General features: G+C 36.1%; 1 protein-coding gene across 1 annotated transcript in view; it reads right to left on the bottom strand.

The window, feature by feature from the left end:
• The window catches only part of WDR49 (WD repeat domain 49), a 180,291-nt gene that overhangs the window by 33,888 nt on the left and 128,890 nt on the right, over positions 1-17,513 (bottom strand). The window contains exons 13-16 of the mRNA XM_054701116.1: positions 16,696-16,860; positions 14,351-14,538; positions 13,432-13,629; positions 9,653-9,834 (exon numbers count right to left, since the gene is read on the bottom strand). Of these exons, the coding sequence (XP_054557091.1) occupies positions 9,653-9,834; positions 13,432-13,629; positions 14,351-14,538; positions 16,696-16,860 (733 nt within the window). The remainder of the gene's footprint in view (positions 1-9,652; positions 9,835-13,431; positions 13,630-14,350; positions 14,539-16,695; positions 16,861-17,513) is intronic.

Raw genomic sequence — 17,513 nt, 5'->3', positions numbered from 1 at the left:
CAGCTTGGGACACACAGGTATGGGGTGCTTGATGCTTGCTCTCTCTCTAGGCAGCAATAGCAACAAGGCCAGAGACAGTTCAGCCACCTGGTTACCTGCAAAACTTTTCAGCTTCTCTCTTCTGAGGTCAGTCACCAAGGCTGCTGCTTTCTTCTCAAAGTCAGGTACCAAGTGCAAGGGCTCTAGCCTGGAGATCGATGATTTGGGGATCACAGGATCCCTCTTATGTTTCCTTCTATTCCCTTTGCAGAGTTGCCCACCCCATTGATACCTCCAGACTGGATCATTCAAACTAGCCCTTTCAACCTGGTGCCCACTGAGGGCAGGGACGCCCACATGCCACAGCCATTGGATCAGAGAAAAAGAACACCACATTTCCATGGCCCCCGCTTGCCAGGCAAGGGGACTTAAAATGCCAGTCTTGACCTGCAGTTTACACTACAGGGCCCTGGTGACATTATCAACACAAGTTATTTGCAATTTTTAGGGTTTAGGCTCACTTCATACAATCTTTCTTAACTACTTTGCAAAGGCAGAATGGGCCATCATCTTAACAATTCCTTGGTGAGGGGATTTGCTATCACAAAAAACTGATGGCAGGTGGGAACTTTTTCCCCAAATCACACCAAGATGACCTCCCTCACAATATGTCATCTCCTATGGATTTAACCACTATTTGTCCTTCTGAAAACAATTATGTTATCCTTAAAACATTATTTTAAGTTAGTAAGAAAATCTGTAAAAAGAAGTTGGTGGTGAATACAGAAATGACAGTATAATGAAGTTAGGGTTTGCAGTTTTTACATTAAGAATACATCATTTTTTTCCAGAAAATTGTATTTGACATAAACTAAGGTGCAAATGATTGAGGGCCTCCTAGAAATAAGATTTATCTTTTGGCTGATTAACACCAGGCCTTGAGTTTTAGCAAAACAGCCTGCACTATTGCTGATTTTAGACCATTTTCTTGCTGTCTTGCTCATCCAGTGATATTTAAATTAAGTATATTTTGGGGTTTTTTTAATATATTTTTTAGTTTTTTACATCATTGTTCATTTTTAAAATATTTGCTTCCCCCCACCCCCTCAGGCGTAGTCTCCATAGAGTTTCCTTCACCAATGTACCCTTGCACCCTCACCTCAGTCCCCTGTGCTCCTCCCTCCCTCCCTCTGATCCCTCTCCCTCCTCCTCCCTTGCAGTATGTCTCTGGTTTATAATTGTCTGTTTTTGCTTTACTGTGTTTGTTACTGTTATTTTTTTTTTACACTGATGTCTCATTTGGTTCCCCTATATTCCTGCCATAAGTGAAACCATCCGATATTTTTATTTTTCCTTCTGGCTTATTTCACTGAGCATAATTCCTTCTAGCTCCATCCACATGGTATGAGTTTATCTTTTTGATTGCTGAATAATATTCCATTGTGTATTTATACTACATCTTCTTGATGCAGTCATCTGTTTTTGGGCATATGGGTTGCTTCCAGGTTACAATAGGTTTTACAATAAGTAAAACCTATTACAAATAGGTAAAACCTATTACAAACCTGTTACAATAGGTTTTACCTATTTTAAATAGAGCTGCAATAAACACAGGAGTATAGGTATTCATTTGAATCAGTGTTTTTGTGTCCTATGGGTACATCCCTAGAAGTGGAATTACCAGGTCATATGGTAGGTCTATTTTTAGTAGACTGAGGAACCTCCAGACAGCTTTCCATAGTAGTTGGACCAGTCTTCACTCCCACTAGAAATTTAGGAAAGTTCCTTTTTTACCACGTCCTCGCGAAAATTTGTTCTTGCTTGTTTTTCTGATATGTGCCATTCTTACTGGTGTAAGGTGGTATCTCAATGTGGTTTTAATTTGCATTTTCCTGATTATAAGGGATGTTGAACATTTTTTCCTCTGCCTGTTAGCCATTTGCATTTCCTCTTTGGAGAAATGTCTTTTAAGGTCTTCTGCCCATTTCTTGACTGGATTGTTTATTTTATTTTTGTTAAGACGTGTGAGTTCTTTGTATATCTTTGTGATCAGTCCCTTATCAGTTGACTGGAGTACAAAGATTTTTTTTTTCCCCAATCAGTGGGGTGTCTCTCTGTTTTGTTTAATGTCTCTTTTGCTGTGCAGAAGCTTTTCAGTTTGATGTAATCCCAGGTGTGTATCTTTTCCTTGACTTTCTTTGCTTTGAGTAATGAGTCTTTAAAGATGTTATTGCAATGTATGTCTTGTATTATTTTAGCTATATATTCTTCTATATATTTTATGGTTTCAGGTCTATGTCCAGTTCTTTTATCCATTTTGAGTTGATTTTTGTGCACGGTGAAAGGTAGTGATCTAGTTTCATTTATTTGCATGTGGTGATCCAGTTTTTCCAGCACCATTTATGGAACAAAGTGTCCATGTTTCATTGCATATTCTTTGCTCCTTTGTCAAAGATTAGTTGTCCATATAAATATGGTTCCATTGGTCGGTGTGTCTCTTTTTCTTCTAATACTAAACTGTTTTAATTATTATGGCTTTGTAGTATAGCTTGAAGTTTGAAAGTGCAAAATCTCCTTTTTTCCGTTGTTTTCATCAGTAGGACCTTGGCTATTCATGGTTTTTTTGTGGTTTCATAATGAATTTCATCAGTATTTGTTCTATTTCTTTGAAGAATGTCATTGAGATTTTTATTGGAATAGCGTTGAATCTGTATATTGCTTTTGGTTGGATGAACATTTTGATAATGTTAATTCTTCCAATCCATGAGCTGGGGATGTCTTTCCATTTCTTTGTGTCTTCTTCAATTTCTTTTAACAGTGTTTCATAATTTTCTTTGTATAGGTCCTTTACCTCTTTTGTTAGGTTTATTTGGAAGTATTGGATTTTTTTTTGTTTCAATTGTAAAAGGGACGGTTTTCTTGATTTCTTCTTCTTCAATATTGATTGTTTGTATATAGGAAAGCTACTGATTTTTGTGTGTTGATTTTGTATCCTGCTATTTTACTAAACTGGTTGATTATTTTGAGTAGTTTTTCTGTGGATCTCTGAGCTTTCTCTATGTATATTACCATATTGTCTGTAAATAGTGATAGTTTTACTTCTTCTTTCCCTATTTGGATTCCTTGTGTCTTTCTCTTGTCTTATTGCCCTGGCTAGGACCTCCAGTATAATATTGAAGAGCAGTGGTGAGAGAGGACATCCTTGTCTTGTTCCTGATCTTAAAGGAGAGGCCTCCAGCTTTTTGCCATTGAGAATAATATGGGCAATGGGTTTGTCTTATATGGCTTTTATCATGTTAAGTTATGTTCTTTCTATCCTGAGAATTTCAAAGGCCTTCATCATAAATGGATGTTTGACTTTGTGGAATGTTTTCTCAGCACCTATTGATATGATCATATGGTTTTTATTTTTCTTTTTGTTGATGTGTTGGATTGCACTGATTGATTTCTATATGTTCAACCATCCTTGTGCCCCTGGGATGAATCCCACTTGATCGTGGTGCATTATCCCTTTCATGCATTGTTGGATTCTGTTGGCAAGGATTTTGTTGACGTGCATTAAGTATATTTTGTATAAAACAGAAGACTGTGCCTATCTCCAAGGATTATAATGACAATTAAGCACATAAAGACCTTAAAACAGTGCCTGAAGTATGGTAAGACCTCAAAAAGTATTGACTATTGTCACTTCAAGCAGGAAATGGCAATACTTTTCACTCAAAGCATGGCGTTCCAAACATCATTACAGCCATGGTGGTCTATACAAGTATTTTTAAACTGAAATTTAAAAGATTGAGTAGATTTTCATTTGTCATACATGGGCTTATATATTTATTGCCACAGATTATTGGCAAAAGTAGACTTCAATCCTCCAAAGTTTTGTGTCATGTACAGTCTGATTTAAAATGAGATGTTAATGTTTTGTTTATTTTTTCTTGTAACAGTCCATAAATCTTCAAATTTAATTTCTAATGTATGATCTACTATCAGAAAAACTGGATAATCTATAATAAATAAATAATATTAACTATAATTTCCTTCTTAACAATCATATGGAATTTAGAATATTTATTTTACCAGCTTAAGAACATTGATTTTAAGTGTGTCTACTGCCTTATAATATCTTATTGAGAACTTAAAGGAAATTTGTTTCATTTCCCATCTGATTATTTTATTCTAGTGTCTAAAATTTTTTCTTTCCCCATAACCAAAATTTTAAAACATTTATTTTTTTTTAAGATTTTATTTTATTTATACAAGTGCTAGGGTACAAGCCAGATGTGCCAAATGGTGAGAGGATTCACCAGAGACAGAGTGGGGAACAGAACAGGCAGACTGATGAAATACACTGTTGAGGGGAGCAGCGGGCGAGACAGGAGAGGTCTGCTGTGCCATGTGGGATTTTCACTGGCTGTCTGGGATCTAACACGCGCTGCAGAGGCTGCGAGCAGCTTCATAGTGTGGTGCTCAACCGCCTGTGCCACCAGGGAGGCCCTCCTATAACCAATTTTTAATCGTACAAAAAGTAAATATATCAGATAAATAGAAGGTGACAGACACCTGCTCTTTTTGCCCTAAAATAAGAATAAAAATCAAAGGGAAGATCCCTACAAATAGGTAGCTTGAATCTGACATTCGTCATTTGTGATTGAGCGGTTTAGTACAGAGAAGGCTATCTGCAAAATAGTGAGTGTATCCCATTGGAATTATTCAAGAAGCAGTTGTGTTATGTTTTTCTGAAGAATGCTTAGAGAATTGGTCTAATAGACTATTGATACTTCTTTCTACTTCATCATTAAATTATTGAAAAACTGATAAGCATGTGAAAAAATATTCACTCTCACAAATGATCAAAAATGTCAATTTAAAACAATGTTGTACTATTACAACAGTTGTAAGACAAAAACATCCAGGCATCTTGGTTCAAAACAGTAATTTCCATGTCCTGCCTATGGGAAAGACCACTGTTTGAAAAGTTATGTAGCAAGATGACCTAGCGGGCCTCCCTGTTGGCGCAGGTGGTTGAGCTCAGTGTTCTGAAGCTGTCCGCAGCCTCTGCAGTGCCAGTTCCATCCCCACCGGCTACAGAGATGCCCACATGGCCCAACAGACCTCTCCTGTCTCGTCTGCGGCTCCCCTCAGCAGTTTATTTCAGTCAATCTGTCTGTTCTGTTCCCCGCTCTGTCTCTTGTGAATCAGCTCACCCTCCTGCACATCTGGCCTGTACCCCCGTTCTTGTATAATTAAATAGATCTTAAAAAAAAAAAAAGAAAGAAAGAAAAAGATGACCTAAAAGCTGAACCTCCTGACTGGGCCCCTACACTTCACACAATTTATTGTAGTGATGATGAATTCAGTCAAGTACTCTCATATGTGCACATGAAGGTAGTTAAAGAAATGTTTTGTCTGATAAAAGTTGTTTGAAAGAGTGGTTAAAAAGCTGCATGAGGGCCTCCCCAGTGGCGCAGCGGTTGAGCACTGAGTTGTGAAGCTGCCCGCAGCCTCTGCAGCACAGGTTCAATTCCTGGCCACAGGGCGAGGGTCCCATATGGCACACAGACCTCTCCTGCCCCACTGCTCCCCTCAGCAGAGTATTTCGTCAATCTGCCTGTTCTGCTCCCCACTCTGGCTCTGGTGAATTCTCTCACCCTCCCGCGCCTCTGATTGTACCCAGTGCTTGTATAAATAAATAAATAAATCTTTAAAAAAAAAAAGCTCCATGAGAAACTCTGGGAGTTGTTAAAAATATTGATGGCCATAGATACTCCCATTAATTAATATGGAAAGGTAGTAGTTGCATGTTTTTTTGAGTGATTAAAAACAGATTATAGACTATGTGTTGAAAGTCCTCATTTTTGTAAAATGTACTTGTTTCTATTTGTTTAAGTATACCTAAAATAAGGCCACAAGAGTAAAATGCTAAGTGTTAGCAATAGTTTTAATCTTTTACTCCTTGATTATTTTTAGTTTCAAATTTCCCCCTAATGGACGTATATTATTTGAAGGGTGAAACTGGAATTTTACTGGTGAACTTAATATATTATGTGCATATGTTGATTGTCAATGGAATTTATATAATTTATATATACCTGAACTTTATATAATTCTAGAATGTAATATTACCTCAATAAAAGTATTAAATTGAAAAAAGAAATATTTTCTAAATATTGTCTATGTTTTGTAGATAATTTTTCTAAGAAAAATAATTTTGTGTGAATCTGAAGCTACATTTTGCTATAAATGAAGAAAAATGCATCTCATCTGTGGTTTTTGTTTCCCATTTTATCCTTTCATTTTGTTTCTTCTGTTTTGTTTTGTTTTGTTTTTTACTTTCTAATGGTAATATGATTTTTGTAAAACCTAAGGAGGGGAAAAATTGATTTCCCTGTATCATAATTTTAAATCATTTATTTAAATATTTAAAATCATAAAATATTTAAATCATAAATTTAAATCATTTTTCCTGCTTCTTTAATTTTCTATCGGCTATTTGTCTTGCTTCTCCATCTTTCTTACTGTGTTTCCCATCTCCAGCAACAAATGCATTTTTCTTCCTTTGATCTCTTTAAATTCTTTAAATAAATAAATATATATTTTTCACTCATGTTTCTGCATATGGTCAACAATTGGCTTGATTCTCTCCTTGAATCTATTAATGTAATTAAGAAAAGGATTCATTCTTCAGAGTAATATTATTTTGGGAAAAATAATGTGTCATCCATCAGCATTCAACAGAAGCCATGAAAGACATTTTACTGTTGACAACTATAGTAGCCCTTGTATGTTTCCCCCATGGGATTCCTTGTCACACTCATGGAAAATGTGAGGGATGTGCCAGACAGGGCAATTCTGAGGACACATTTTTTAAATATTTTCTTTCAATTAGCTCATAATTCCTAAATATCATTATTCCATAATATCTCATTTTTACAAAACCTTAAATATCTTATACCTCTGAATCATATACAATGCTACAAACCAATATTACCTCAAAAATAAAAAAATTACTTTCAATACAATCATCTGAATTAAATAAGGCAGAAATTTTAAAGAGGTATTTTGTGATCTATTGCCATTTGAAAAGATGTATTATAGTAGACACAATTTTGTTTCTTTGATGGAAACCTGCTCCGAGGACTGCAGAACATATAGCCAAGATGAGGAATCACTCTGTTTTAGTCTTATATATTCTGGCAGAGTACAAAAGTCTAGATTTAAGAGATATCTGCAAATTTAAGAACCTATATATCAGCATTAATTTTCAAATAAAGAAATAAGAAGAGCTAAAATTAAGGAAAGAAGTAAATGGTTAAAATAGTTAATTCTGAATCTAAGAAAAAGATGAGTTAAAATAATAACTGATACTGTCATACAGAATGGGAAATTAGTATTTTGGTTGAAATATTCTTAAATAAGAATCTCTAACAATTGCCTCCACCTGTAGAAGTAGGCAGGAAGAGAAACAATCTATCTGTGTCACCCACGGGTAACTTTATTTCCTGATGTGTAAAATTGAGTTGGGTAGTTGGGTGGAGACATTCTATTCCTAGCACTTTATTATTGTACAGGACTGGTCATTCTATATTTCTAAATTAAAAATATCCTTCTTCTGAAAGCAAAATGCCACTTGACATTTCAGCAAGCCATAATTCAAGAAAATGTAAGGACAAATACCAAAGTGTAATTTAGTGTAACAGACAATTTAAAGGTGAATTTTTTTCTTCTATCACCCTGTCAACAGAGGTCTGAAAGCAGAATAATTAATTAAGAAGTAAGAAGTATTCCCACATTACAAGGTGAGGTTCTAGATTACTTGTGCAGGATCACTTTGCCAAGGAAGTTTCTCCAAAATTGATCTTGTGACAACAAGGTGAACCACCACTCTAGGATGCAAACAAACGCAGGTTTTATAAGAAAGGATTATATTGGGTTTCCCCTGGTGGCGCAGGTGGTTGAGGGCCGCTCTGTGAAGCTCTCTGCAGCCTCTGCAATGCTGGTTCATCCCAACTAGCTGGTGAGGGTCCCACATGGCTCAGCAGACCTCTCCTGTCTCACCCACTGCTCCCCTCAGCAGAGTATTTCGTCAGTCTGCCTGTTCTGTTCCCCACTCTGTCTCTGGTGAATCCTCTCACCCTCCTGCGCATCTTGCCTGTACCCCGGTTCTTGTATAAATACATAAATAAATCTTTAAAAAAAAGAAAGTAAATATTATATTGGAGAAAATTGTAGGTATGAATTGAATCCCACTACCATAGTAAAGGAGGCAATTTCCCCCTCAGTTCTAACTTCTAGTTACATAGACTAAAGAGCTTAATGTATGTCCTCTGGGATAACCATTAGACAGACAATAGTTAATTTGTATGTTAATAATAAACACAATAAACTATTGATTCATTAAATACCTAAGTAGTCTACATGGGGAAAGAAAACATGATTTGGGCAACCCAACTGAGTGTGAGAGAGGGAGGAATCATGGAGCAGCTGGTGTGGTAGTATATGTGAAGCTGTCCACAGCCTTTGCAGCACTGGTTCGATCCCCGCCAGCCGGCGAGAATCCCACATGGCCCGGCAGCCCTCTCCTGTCTCACCTGCTGCTCCCCTCAGCATTGTGTTTCGTGAATCTGCCTCTTCTGTTCCCCACTCTGTCTCTGGTGAATCCTCTCACCCTTCCACGCATCTGGCCTATACTCCCGCACTCATATAATAAATAAAATATAAATCTTTTTAAAAAATTGCCTTGCATTAAAGAGTAAGAGGAATTTAAGAATGGGATCTAGCAGAGTGATATGGAGAAAATGGCTGAACATGAAGGAAAGGCTAGAATCATTAAAAAGAGAAGGATTTTCAATAATCAAAATTAGGTTATTTGAACTTCTGTCATGTAAACCCATTCTGTACCTTACCAAAAATCAAGAATAATACTTTCATTCTAAATTAAATCTATAGATGACTGATCAAGATCTGTACATACATACATTGTTTTTGAGGGAAGGGAATAATTTACACAATTAGGTTGATGATGGAGCATAAACAAAAGACTAGGACATACTTTAAAAATAAATAAATTTATTTTTTAAAAAAAAATACAAGTAAATGTTAAACAGAAATCACAAATTCAACGGAGGCAAAAACTGACCTTAAGAACATAAGCCCCCGCCCACCACTCTCTCTCTACTCCCAGCCACACACACATGCCACTACCAATCTCCTACAATTTTTTGAGAAATCTTGAGTAGTAAGTGGATATAATGTAGAGCATAGATGTATGTTTGGACCATTCTGCCCTGGGTCTTATGTAGACTTCCATTGACATCTAGGTAACACTTAAAATCGGACCTCCCCGGTGGCGCAGCGGTTGAGCGTTGGGTTGCGAAGCTGCCCGCGGCCTCTGCGGTGCCGGTTCGATCCCCAGCTGCTCCCCGGCCACCGGAGGAGGGTCCCACTTGGCGCGCAGACCTCTCCTGCCGCCCCCTGCTCCACTCAGCAGTGTACTTCGGTCCTTCTGCCTGCTCTGCTCCCCGCTCTGGCTCTGGTGAATTCTCTCACCCTCCCGCGCTTCTGACTGTACCCAGTGCATGTATAAACAAAGCAAACAAACAAATAAAATAAATAAATAAATAAATAAATAAATGCCTCTATTTAAAAAAAAAAAAAAACACTTAAAGTCACTTACTTGTATGTTGAATCATCTTGGTTTGTCTTATCAAGTAAAGACTGTTCTGTTGAATCTAAACATGATTCCTCCTTAGAAAGTAAAGGAATGTCCCTTATACCGTCATCCTGAATCTCAGTTTCCATCAAATTAGTATCTCTTTTCGGAAAGGAAAAACAGCTATCAATTTGCCAAAGTTGCGCCTAAAAAAATATAAAGAGATTTATTTTATTTTAATGAAATTTCTTTTCCTTAACACACATTTATGTAGATCTACCACATGCTAGACTACCAATTGAAGTCCTGGGGACAAACAAAACAAGATATTAACATGGTCCCTGTCTTCAAGGAGCTTACCGTCTTGTAGGGAGAGATGAGACAAACACCTATAATTGTAACAAATGTGGAAAATAATGTGTCATAAGAAAGCAACAGCAAAATATCTGGAGATAATAATGAAATACAAAAAAAAATTGACATCATTTTAATATCGTGAATAGAAGGCTTATGTTTACCAAATAGAAAAACAAAAGCTTTTGTTGAAGAATTATCAGATCTAATGTTTCATACAATATTTCCTTTGTATTTTATTTTCTAAAAATTCTCAAAATCAGTTCAATTACTGAATAAATTTCCCAGAAATTATATGTTACATTATATTTGTCATAGATCTTGTCTTAACATGTGTCCATCCTAACGTGCCGTGTTCTCTATTGACAATCCATTTTATATTTTAAATTCAAATGTATTTCTTGGTCTTAAATTGATTCACATCAAATGTACAAGAATGCACTAGAGAACACAGTCTATATGATATGAGGGGAACATGAGGCTTCCTTAAAATACCTGACTGGGTTACAAACTGAAAACCTTGATAACCTTATCAATAATTTTTGCAAATGAAAATATCAATAGGGACCAGGAAGGCAGTGTCTATGAATGAATCCAGGTTGAGATAATATAAAAAATGGCAAATGAAAACCAATCTGTTTTCATAGGCAAAAGAGAAAGGTAGGAACTATACTCAATTAAAAAGAGTGCATTCTACCATTATTCTCAGGGAATGTTGTTTTTAAGAAAAGTAAAATATCTGGATCTTAAGTGAAATATCTTGATGTTTAAACATGGGCAGTTAAATCACATTTATTTATTTATTTGTTTCTTGGTTGGTTGGTTGATAGATTGGATTGGATGTTGCAAGGGTAGATTTTTTTTTTTTTTTAAAGATTTATTTATTTATTCATACAAGCACTCGGTACAGTCAGAAGCACTGGAGGGTGAGAGGATTCACCAGAGCCAAAGCGAGGAGCAGAACAGGCAGACTGACCAAATACACTGCTGAGGGGAGCAGCGGGCGGCAGGAGAGGTCTGTGTGCCATGTGGGACCCTCGCTGGCGGCCAGGGATTGAACTGGCGCTGCAGAGGCTACGGGCAGCTTCACAGCCCAGCGCTCAACCACTGTGCCACCGGGGAGGCCCCTTCAAGGGTAGGTTTTAACTGATTCATTTTGGGTACCTGAGTCTAAAGGAGACATTTGGGATTCACCCAAGGCAAATATTAAATGTAATTTTAGACACTGGGTAAATTGGCTTATCAAAGTCACTGGACATACGCTCTGTGAGGTGCCAGCACACAGGCACTGACCAGTCCACCTATGATTACTGCCTGAGGAGGGACAACTGAAGAAGCACATGCACCAACTAATTTCTTCTTATACAGAGTCATCTGATCGCTTCCTGGAATAAACGTATTTCCACAGATAAATCATCCCCACTCTTATTTCTCCAACTCTAGAAATAGATATATCATACTACTTTTTAAAATCTGACTTAAATCCAATCTCAAATCAATACCTATGCTTTAAAAGTGCTTCACACTTCTTGGGGGGAAAACTTTTTTTATGAAATACATAGAAACACAGTGTACTAAGTTATTAATACACATCACACTGCATGATATTGGAAAATTACATCTGAATACAGGAAATTAAAATACGTTATAATGTTTTTCCTCCTGTTTTTATAACTGCCTAACCAAAGTCAATTCAACTAAATGACAAATGCCACATTTAAATGTAGAACAGAAGTCACCACACTCTACAAATCAAGTTAGTTCAGTAAAAATTGTCCTGGCCTTAGTTATATTTACCAACTGGATTCTTTTATTTCTAATATACACAATTTTTTTATTTTAAAAATGAGATAAGGACTAAGACTCTGGAGACAGACTGCGTGCACTTGACTTGCATGGTTTTGGGTAAGTTATTTAAACTCTTCTGCCTTAGCTTTATTCTGCCTGCTGCATCAGGCTCTTGTCTTTATCTATGTATCCATCTCCCATATTGTTCTGTAAAAGGATGTCTCTGTAAACATTAAAGGAAGGACATTCACTATTGCTATTTTCTGGTGTCTGCTAATTTAGTTTCTTTCCTTCTCCCTCCCTCATCCCCCTTTTACCCCTTGGACATCAGTACCCATATTCAAGACAGCCTGAAAAAACTGAGTCCTCCAAAAAAAAAAAAAAAAAAAAAAAGGAAAACTCAAGCAGAAGGGACTAGAAAGCCCAGCTGTCTCCAGCTTTTTCAGACTTTACTTACTAAAAGTATCCCATCTCTGAAAAAAAAAATAGTTTCCAACTTATTTTCAAGCAGTTTAGGGGGGGGCTGAAGTCAATTGTGGGCCCATCTCCCCAGATTGTGTTCTGATTTACCATCACCCTCTGCAACATAAAGGATTCTTTTAGCACAGGTTGACATCATCAAACTGACTTCACAAATAGAGCAACAACAGATGTTGTCTCCCAACACGAAGAGAATTACTGTAATCTCAGAAAAACTCTGAACTCTGCTGAATAGAACCAACTTGACTAGCCAGACAGCAAATGAAGTTTCAGCGCGACCTCACACCACCATGTTTCAACAGTATCGGTGGAAACACATCAGATTGTTATTTATTCTCCCAAAGCACAAAAGGAATAGGAGCAGAGTTTCAGAGAGGACAAAAGTGAAAGAGGGAAGAAATGTGAGAGAGCAATTATTTTCTTCCTTCCATACCACCACTTCCACTTATTATCATACCCAGGAGTAAATCAGAGCTTAGTTTGTGGAAAGCAGAACCTAAAAGCATGTGTTTTGAAATTAGCCGGCTTGACTTAAAAGCCAACCTCTATCACTTACTAACTTTAATGCACACAGCAGTTTATTCAAATTCTCTGTGCTTTTGTTTCCTCAACTGTAAATCAGGAATAATGGGAGTTCCTCCCTAGTGGGATGGGTAATGCTGAAGATTTAGTGAGATAATTCATGAAGAGACCTTGAGAACAGGGTCTCAAGCTTCCAGGAAATATTCAACAAATGTTAATTATTATTATTTTGGCAGAAGTAAACCACATAATGCATAGGAAGGTTTGTTTTTAATCCAACATTTTGTATATTTGATCATTACCTTATTGCATGATGATCATATTATGATATTAATAATAATATTATAATTTCATCCATCTTGTACTTTTACTAAATTTTGAAATGGAATTTACTGAGTTTAAAGGAAAAGATTTTTTTGGAGATCCTGGAATATTTTGGACTACACAGAGTTCATGTTTTCAATGTCCTCCTCTTGATGAAACTGCCATGTTAATTTTAAACAGGGCAAGAGATGCCTGGAGCTGAAGCTTCAGAATTGGGAGTCAGTTCTTTCATGACTAATAAGCATACATAGCTCATGAGATTCCAATGGAAATCAGTACAAGTTCATATTAAATGTCAAGTAAATACTAGAATAATGAAGAAGTAATATTTCTACCTGACCAAAGATGCAGACGGGAGCACTGTAGACATCAGTCACACAAACACTGCAGTCCGCAGAGGCGGAGATGACCAGTACGCGGCCACTGGGCTCACACATCTCCAAGGAACTTATCTGCTCTTCATGAGGTTGGAATGATTTTATCATTATTGGGGCCTGTGTAATTTTGCTCTGGCAAGGATTAAGACAATATTCCTGAATGAAAAGAAACAGCAGAATTCTAAGTAGTCCAAATATTAAATTATTGCAATGCCATAATGATTTTTAAGTCTGATATGAAATGGAACAAGGTACATTTGAGGACAATGCTTTATGATCCAATTTCAAAAGACTACCTCATGATATTAACAAGAAAAAAATATTTCTAACTACTTTGAGTAATTTAAGAAGTAAAAAGAAAGAGGGAGAAAAGGGTGGATAGAAAAAAAATGGACATAGTTATTTGATATAGATGAACATTATCGATGATAGGTAGTTACATATTAAACAACTTCATAATATTACTAAAAAATTGAGCAAGCAATCAGTGACACAAGAATCCCCAACTAACTCAGGATGACAGTATTATTAGAAGCAAGACTAGTGTTCAATTTAACGTGTGCTTGCAGTATCATTTCAAATAGAGTATATCCAATTATTTATGTTCAAATAATGCTGTAGTACTTTACTGACAATATTTCATTCCTAAATTGCATGATTGGCTTGACTATATGTTCAATATTGAGAAAAATCTGTTCTCTCTCATAAATTATTTAAAAGAAGGTTCTACTCAATAAAGGGCCATGTTTTCTTTAAAATACAATGACTGAACATTTCTTCCTTTATTTAGGAAATAGATAAGATTAGATTCATAGTTATCTTCAACAAAAAGACAATCAAAAGAAAAACAAAGAATGCGGAAATTTTTTAAATTTACTTCTATAGTCCAGATTTTCAACTGTCCATCAGCATCTCCGGTAGCAAGGTATCGGTTCAATTTATCTGTCGACATGATAATAGCTCCAACTCCACTATGAGCCAAAAATTCAGCCAAAAGTTGTTTCTTGTATGTATTCCAAAATCGGACATACCCAGATCCTCCACATGACACCAGATTAGCTCCTCCTAACATGGAAGAGAACACCCAATTAGGAAACTGTGACTACACCAGGAGTGGCTTGCCCAGCGGAAAGCACACAGCTGTTGGAGAGGTGGGTAGCACTTTGATTCTCTCAAATATAAATTGGAGGTAAACGTATGAGAGCCTCACTGCTTTATGTTGAATATTAAATGTGATAGAATATATAAGATTTTCTATTAAGTTTAGTTTTCTTTTCTCCATTATTTTGATGTTATTGGATTCCTTAATTAATTTTATTCCAAATAAACTTATGAAATATCAATTTCAACATTACATTACATTACACTATTCTATTTATATAAAACTATCTTTCTTTAAAATCCATTATATGCATATACCAAAGAAGTAAAACTCTTCATGCACAGGTCTGGATACATATATGTAGTTATAGCAGCATATTTATTGATTTCTCCATATAACAGCATGCTTGGAATTGTATTTGTAAACTTACTTTGAAATTTTCATCAAGTATTCAATTGTAAGCCCTTACGATACAATGTTTGGTTCCTAGCCCTAGAACTAACCTTTTAATTTTCCATTTTTATGTGCTTTGTAGCAGCACTTTACCTGAATTATTTTTCTTTGGTAACGTTCCTATTATTATTTGATAAATCTGTAGATGACTTCCAATTTACTTCACAAATGTGCTGCCGATTAGCAAGCATATCTGCTTAAAGTAGAAATAATGGCATGCAGCCATTTCAGTGGAAACAGTTTGGGAATACTGATAATATTAAGAAGAATTAGTGTTGAAAAGAGATAATAGTTCATATTATGAGTTCATATTATGAGTTCCAGAAAATGAAAAGTTTTAAAGTCCATCTTTCAAAGTTTATGCTAACTACCCCATGATGTTTCTAAAACTACATGGTGTAACATTTGATTCTTAATGTTGAGAATTTTATATAAAAATCATGTAGATTTTCCAACTGCAAATAAAATATAGAAAAGTGAATTTAGAAAACATGGTCCTAATAGGTTTCTTTCTTCTTTCAAACATGTATTATCTATTTTTTTTTTTTTTTTTTTTTTTGTGGGACCCTCGCCGGCGGCTGGGGAACAAACCGGCGCTGCAGAGGCTGCGGGCAGCCTCGCAGCCCAGCGTTCAGCCGCGGCGCCACCAGGGGAGGCCCCAAACATGTAATATCTTATATCAAGCCTCTAAAGTTAAGAAAAACTACTTCGTATAATGTATTTTTTTTAATGAAAGCTCATAAAGCATTATCCTCAAAAGCAGATTTTTTATTTTGGGATGATACAGACTGCTTCAATATCATGCTAACATAGGTATTGCAAATAGAGGGGAAATTAAGCACATGGTTATATCTCTATATAATTATAACTACATTCTATACATAATTATAACTTCATTAAATCACATGGTAGCACCAGTGTTAGCAGTCATTCCAGCAGAAACTGTTACCAGAACACTGATTTATTCTGCAGAGTTCACCCAGGTGGTAAATATACTTGAAGTACTATGAATGAATGAATGAATGAATGAATGACAGCAGGCAGCTCTCTCATTCTCATATAAACAGTTATTTTGAATTATGGTTTTGCCCCGAATCTCCAAGTTTCTCGCCCTTTTCTCCTGTCAGAGGCACTACAGTTAGTCACAGACTTACACCACGTGTAGATATAGTTGGAATGTATTTCTTGCTATGTCCTCTACCTTATCAGACATTTTAAAAATTCCATGGTTAGAATAGCAATTCCAATCATTGCCATTATCAAATAGTTGGCCAGAGTTCTTCTCACCCTGATGTTAAGATATACAGCAGTATGTAGATTGCTGAGAGGGCCTAGGCTGGCTCTTGCTCCAAGACCAGTCCTCCAGAAACCTAACCTAGTCCACTGTGGCCCATGACTTTGTAGGACTTGTGCTGACAGACTAGACAGAGCTGAACTTTATGAGACCTACATAGGAATAGATTCAGCTTCCTATATTGATCCTTTTCCCAATAATCCACAAAATTTCAAAGAAGTCTACAGTTAAATATAAATATATAAATATATAAATATATAAAATATATAATATATTTATAAAATTTTATATATTTATAATATAATATATAATAGTGTATATGATATATTTATATGCATTATAAATATATTATATATAAATATATATATTTTACCTGTTACATCAATGTTTTTTCTTGCTTTTAGGAAGCAAAGCCTCATAACAGCATTATTGCACTCAATGTTAGACTCAGTAGAACAGGCTCCCAGGGTAGTCTGGTCCACAGCAGGCGAGGTGGAAAAGCTCCTCCCAGCACTGAGACACTTTTGAGGTTCTGTATCTGTGATAAAGAAAAAAACAGGTGTTTTAATGAATAGAGAAACCTGCTTTTCAAAGGACTGTCTCTGAAAAACAGCACATCACATTTTCAGATGACTCCATCCAGTCTCACAATAGGCTTTTAGTCAACATCTATTGAGCATTCTGCTATTCACTTCTTCAACCCCAACTTGAAGGACTGTTTGATTCCAGTCTTGTCTTGCATATTCATGTATACTTACTGTTTTCTCTTCATGTGAACTAATAAGGACTTCATTTTGTAGTCATTGTTAACATCCTAAAGACTGTTATGTTGAAGACAAATGTGCTTCTCATATGGTATTTTAATATTATTAACAATCAATATTAATCTTCAAATAATTTTATGACAATGATATATAATGCCTATTTTAATATATCTAAATGATTGATTTTCAGCAATATTATTTGTTTGTGAGTTACCCTGGAGAGGACATTCTTTTTTTTTTTAAAGATTTTATTTATTTTTATACAAGAGCTGGGGTACAGGCCAGAGGCGAGAGAGGATGAGAAGATTCACCAGAGACAGAGTGGGGAACAGAAGAGGCAGACAAAAGCCCTGCTGAGGGGAGCAGCAAGCGCTACAGGAGAGGTCTGCTGCGCCATGTGAGGATCTCCCTGGCCAGCCTGTAAATC

This window comes from Talpa occidentalis, unplaced genomic scaffold (assembly GCF_014898055.3).
Source record: "Talpa occidentalis isolate TD23 unplaced genomic scaffold, MPIMG_talOcc4v2.1 talOcc4.4, whole genome shotgun sequence".
NCBI lineage: Eukaryota > Metazoa > Chordata > Mammalia > Eulipotyphla > Talpidae > Talpa > Talpa occidentalis.
The sequence above is the reverse complement of the archived record's forward strand: the minus strand, read 5'-3'. Positions and strand labels throughout refer to the sequence as shown.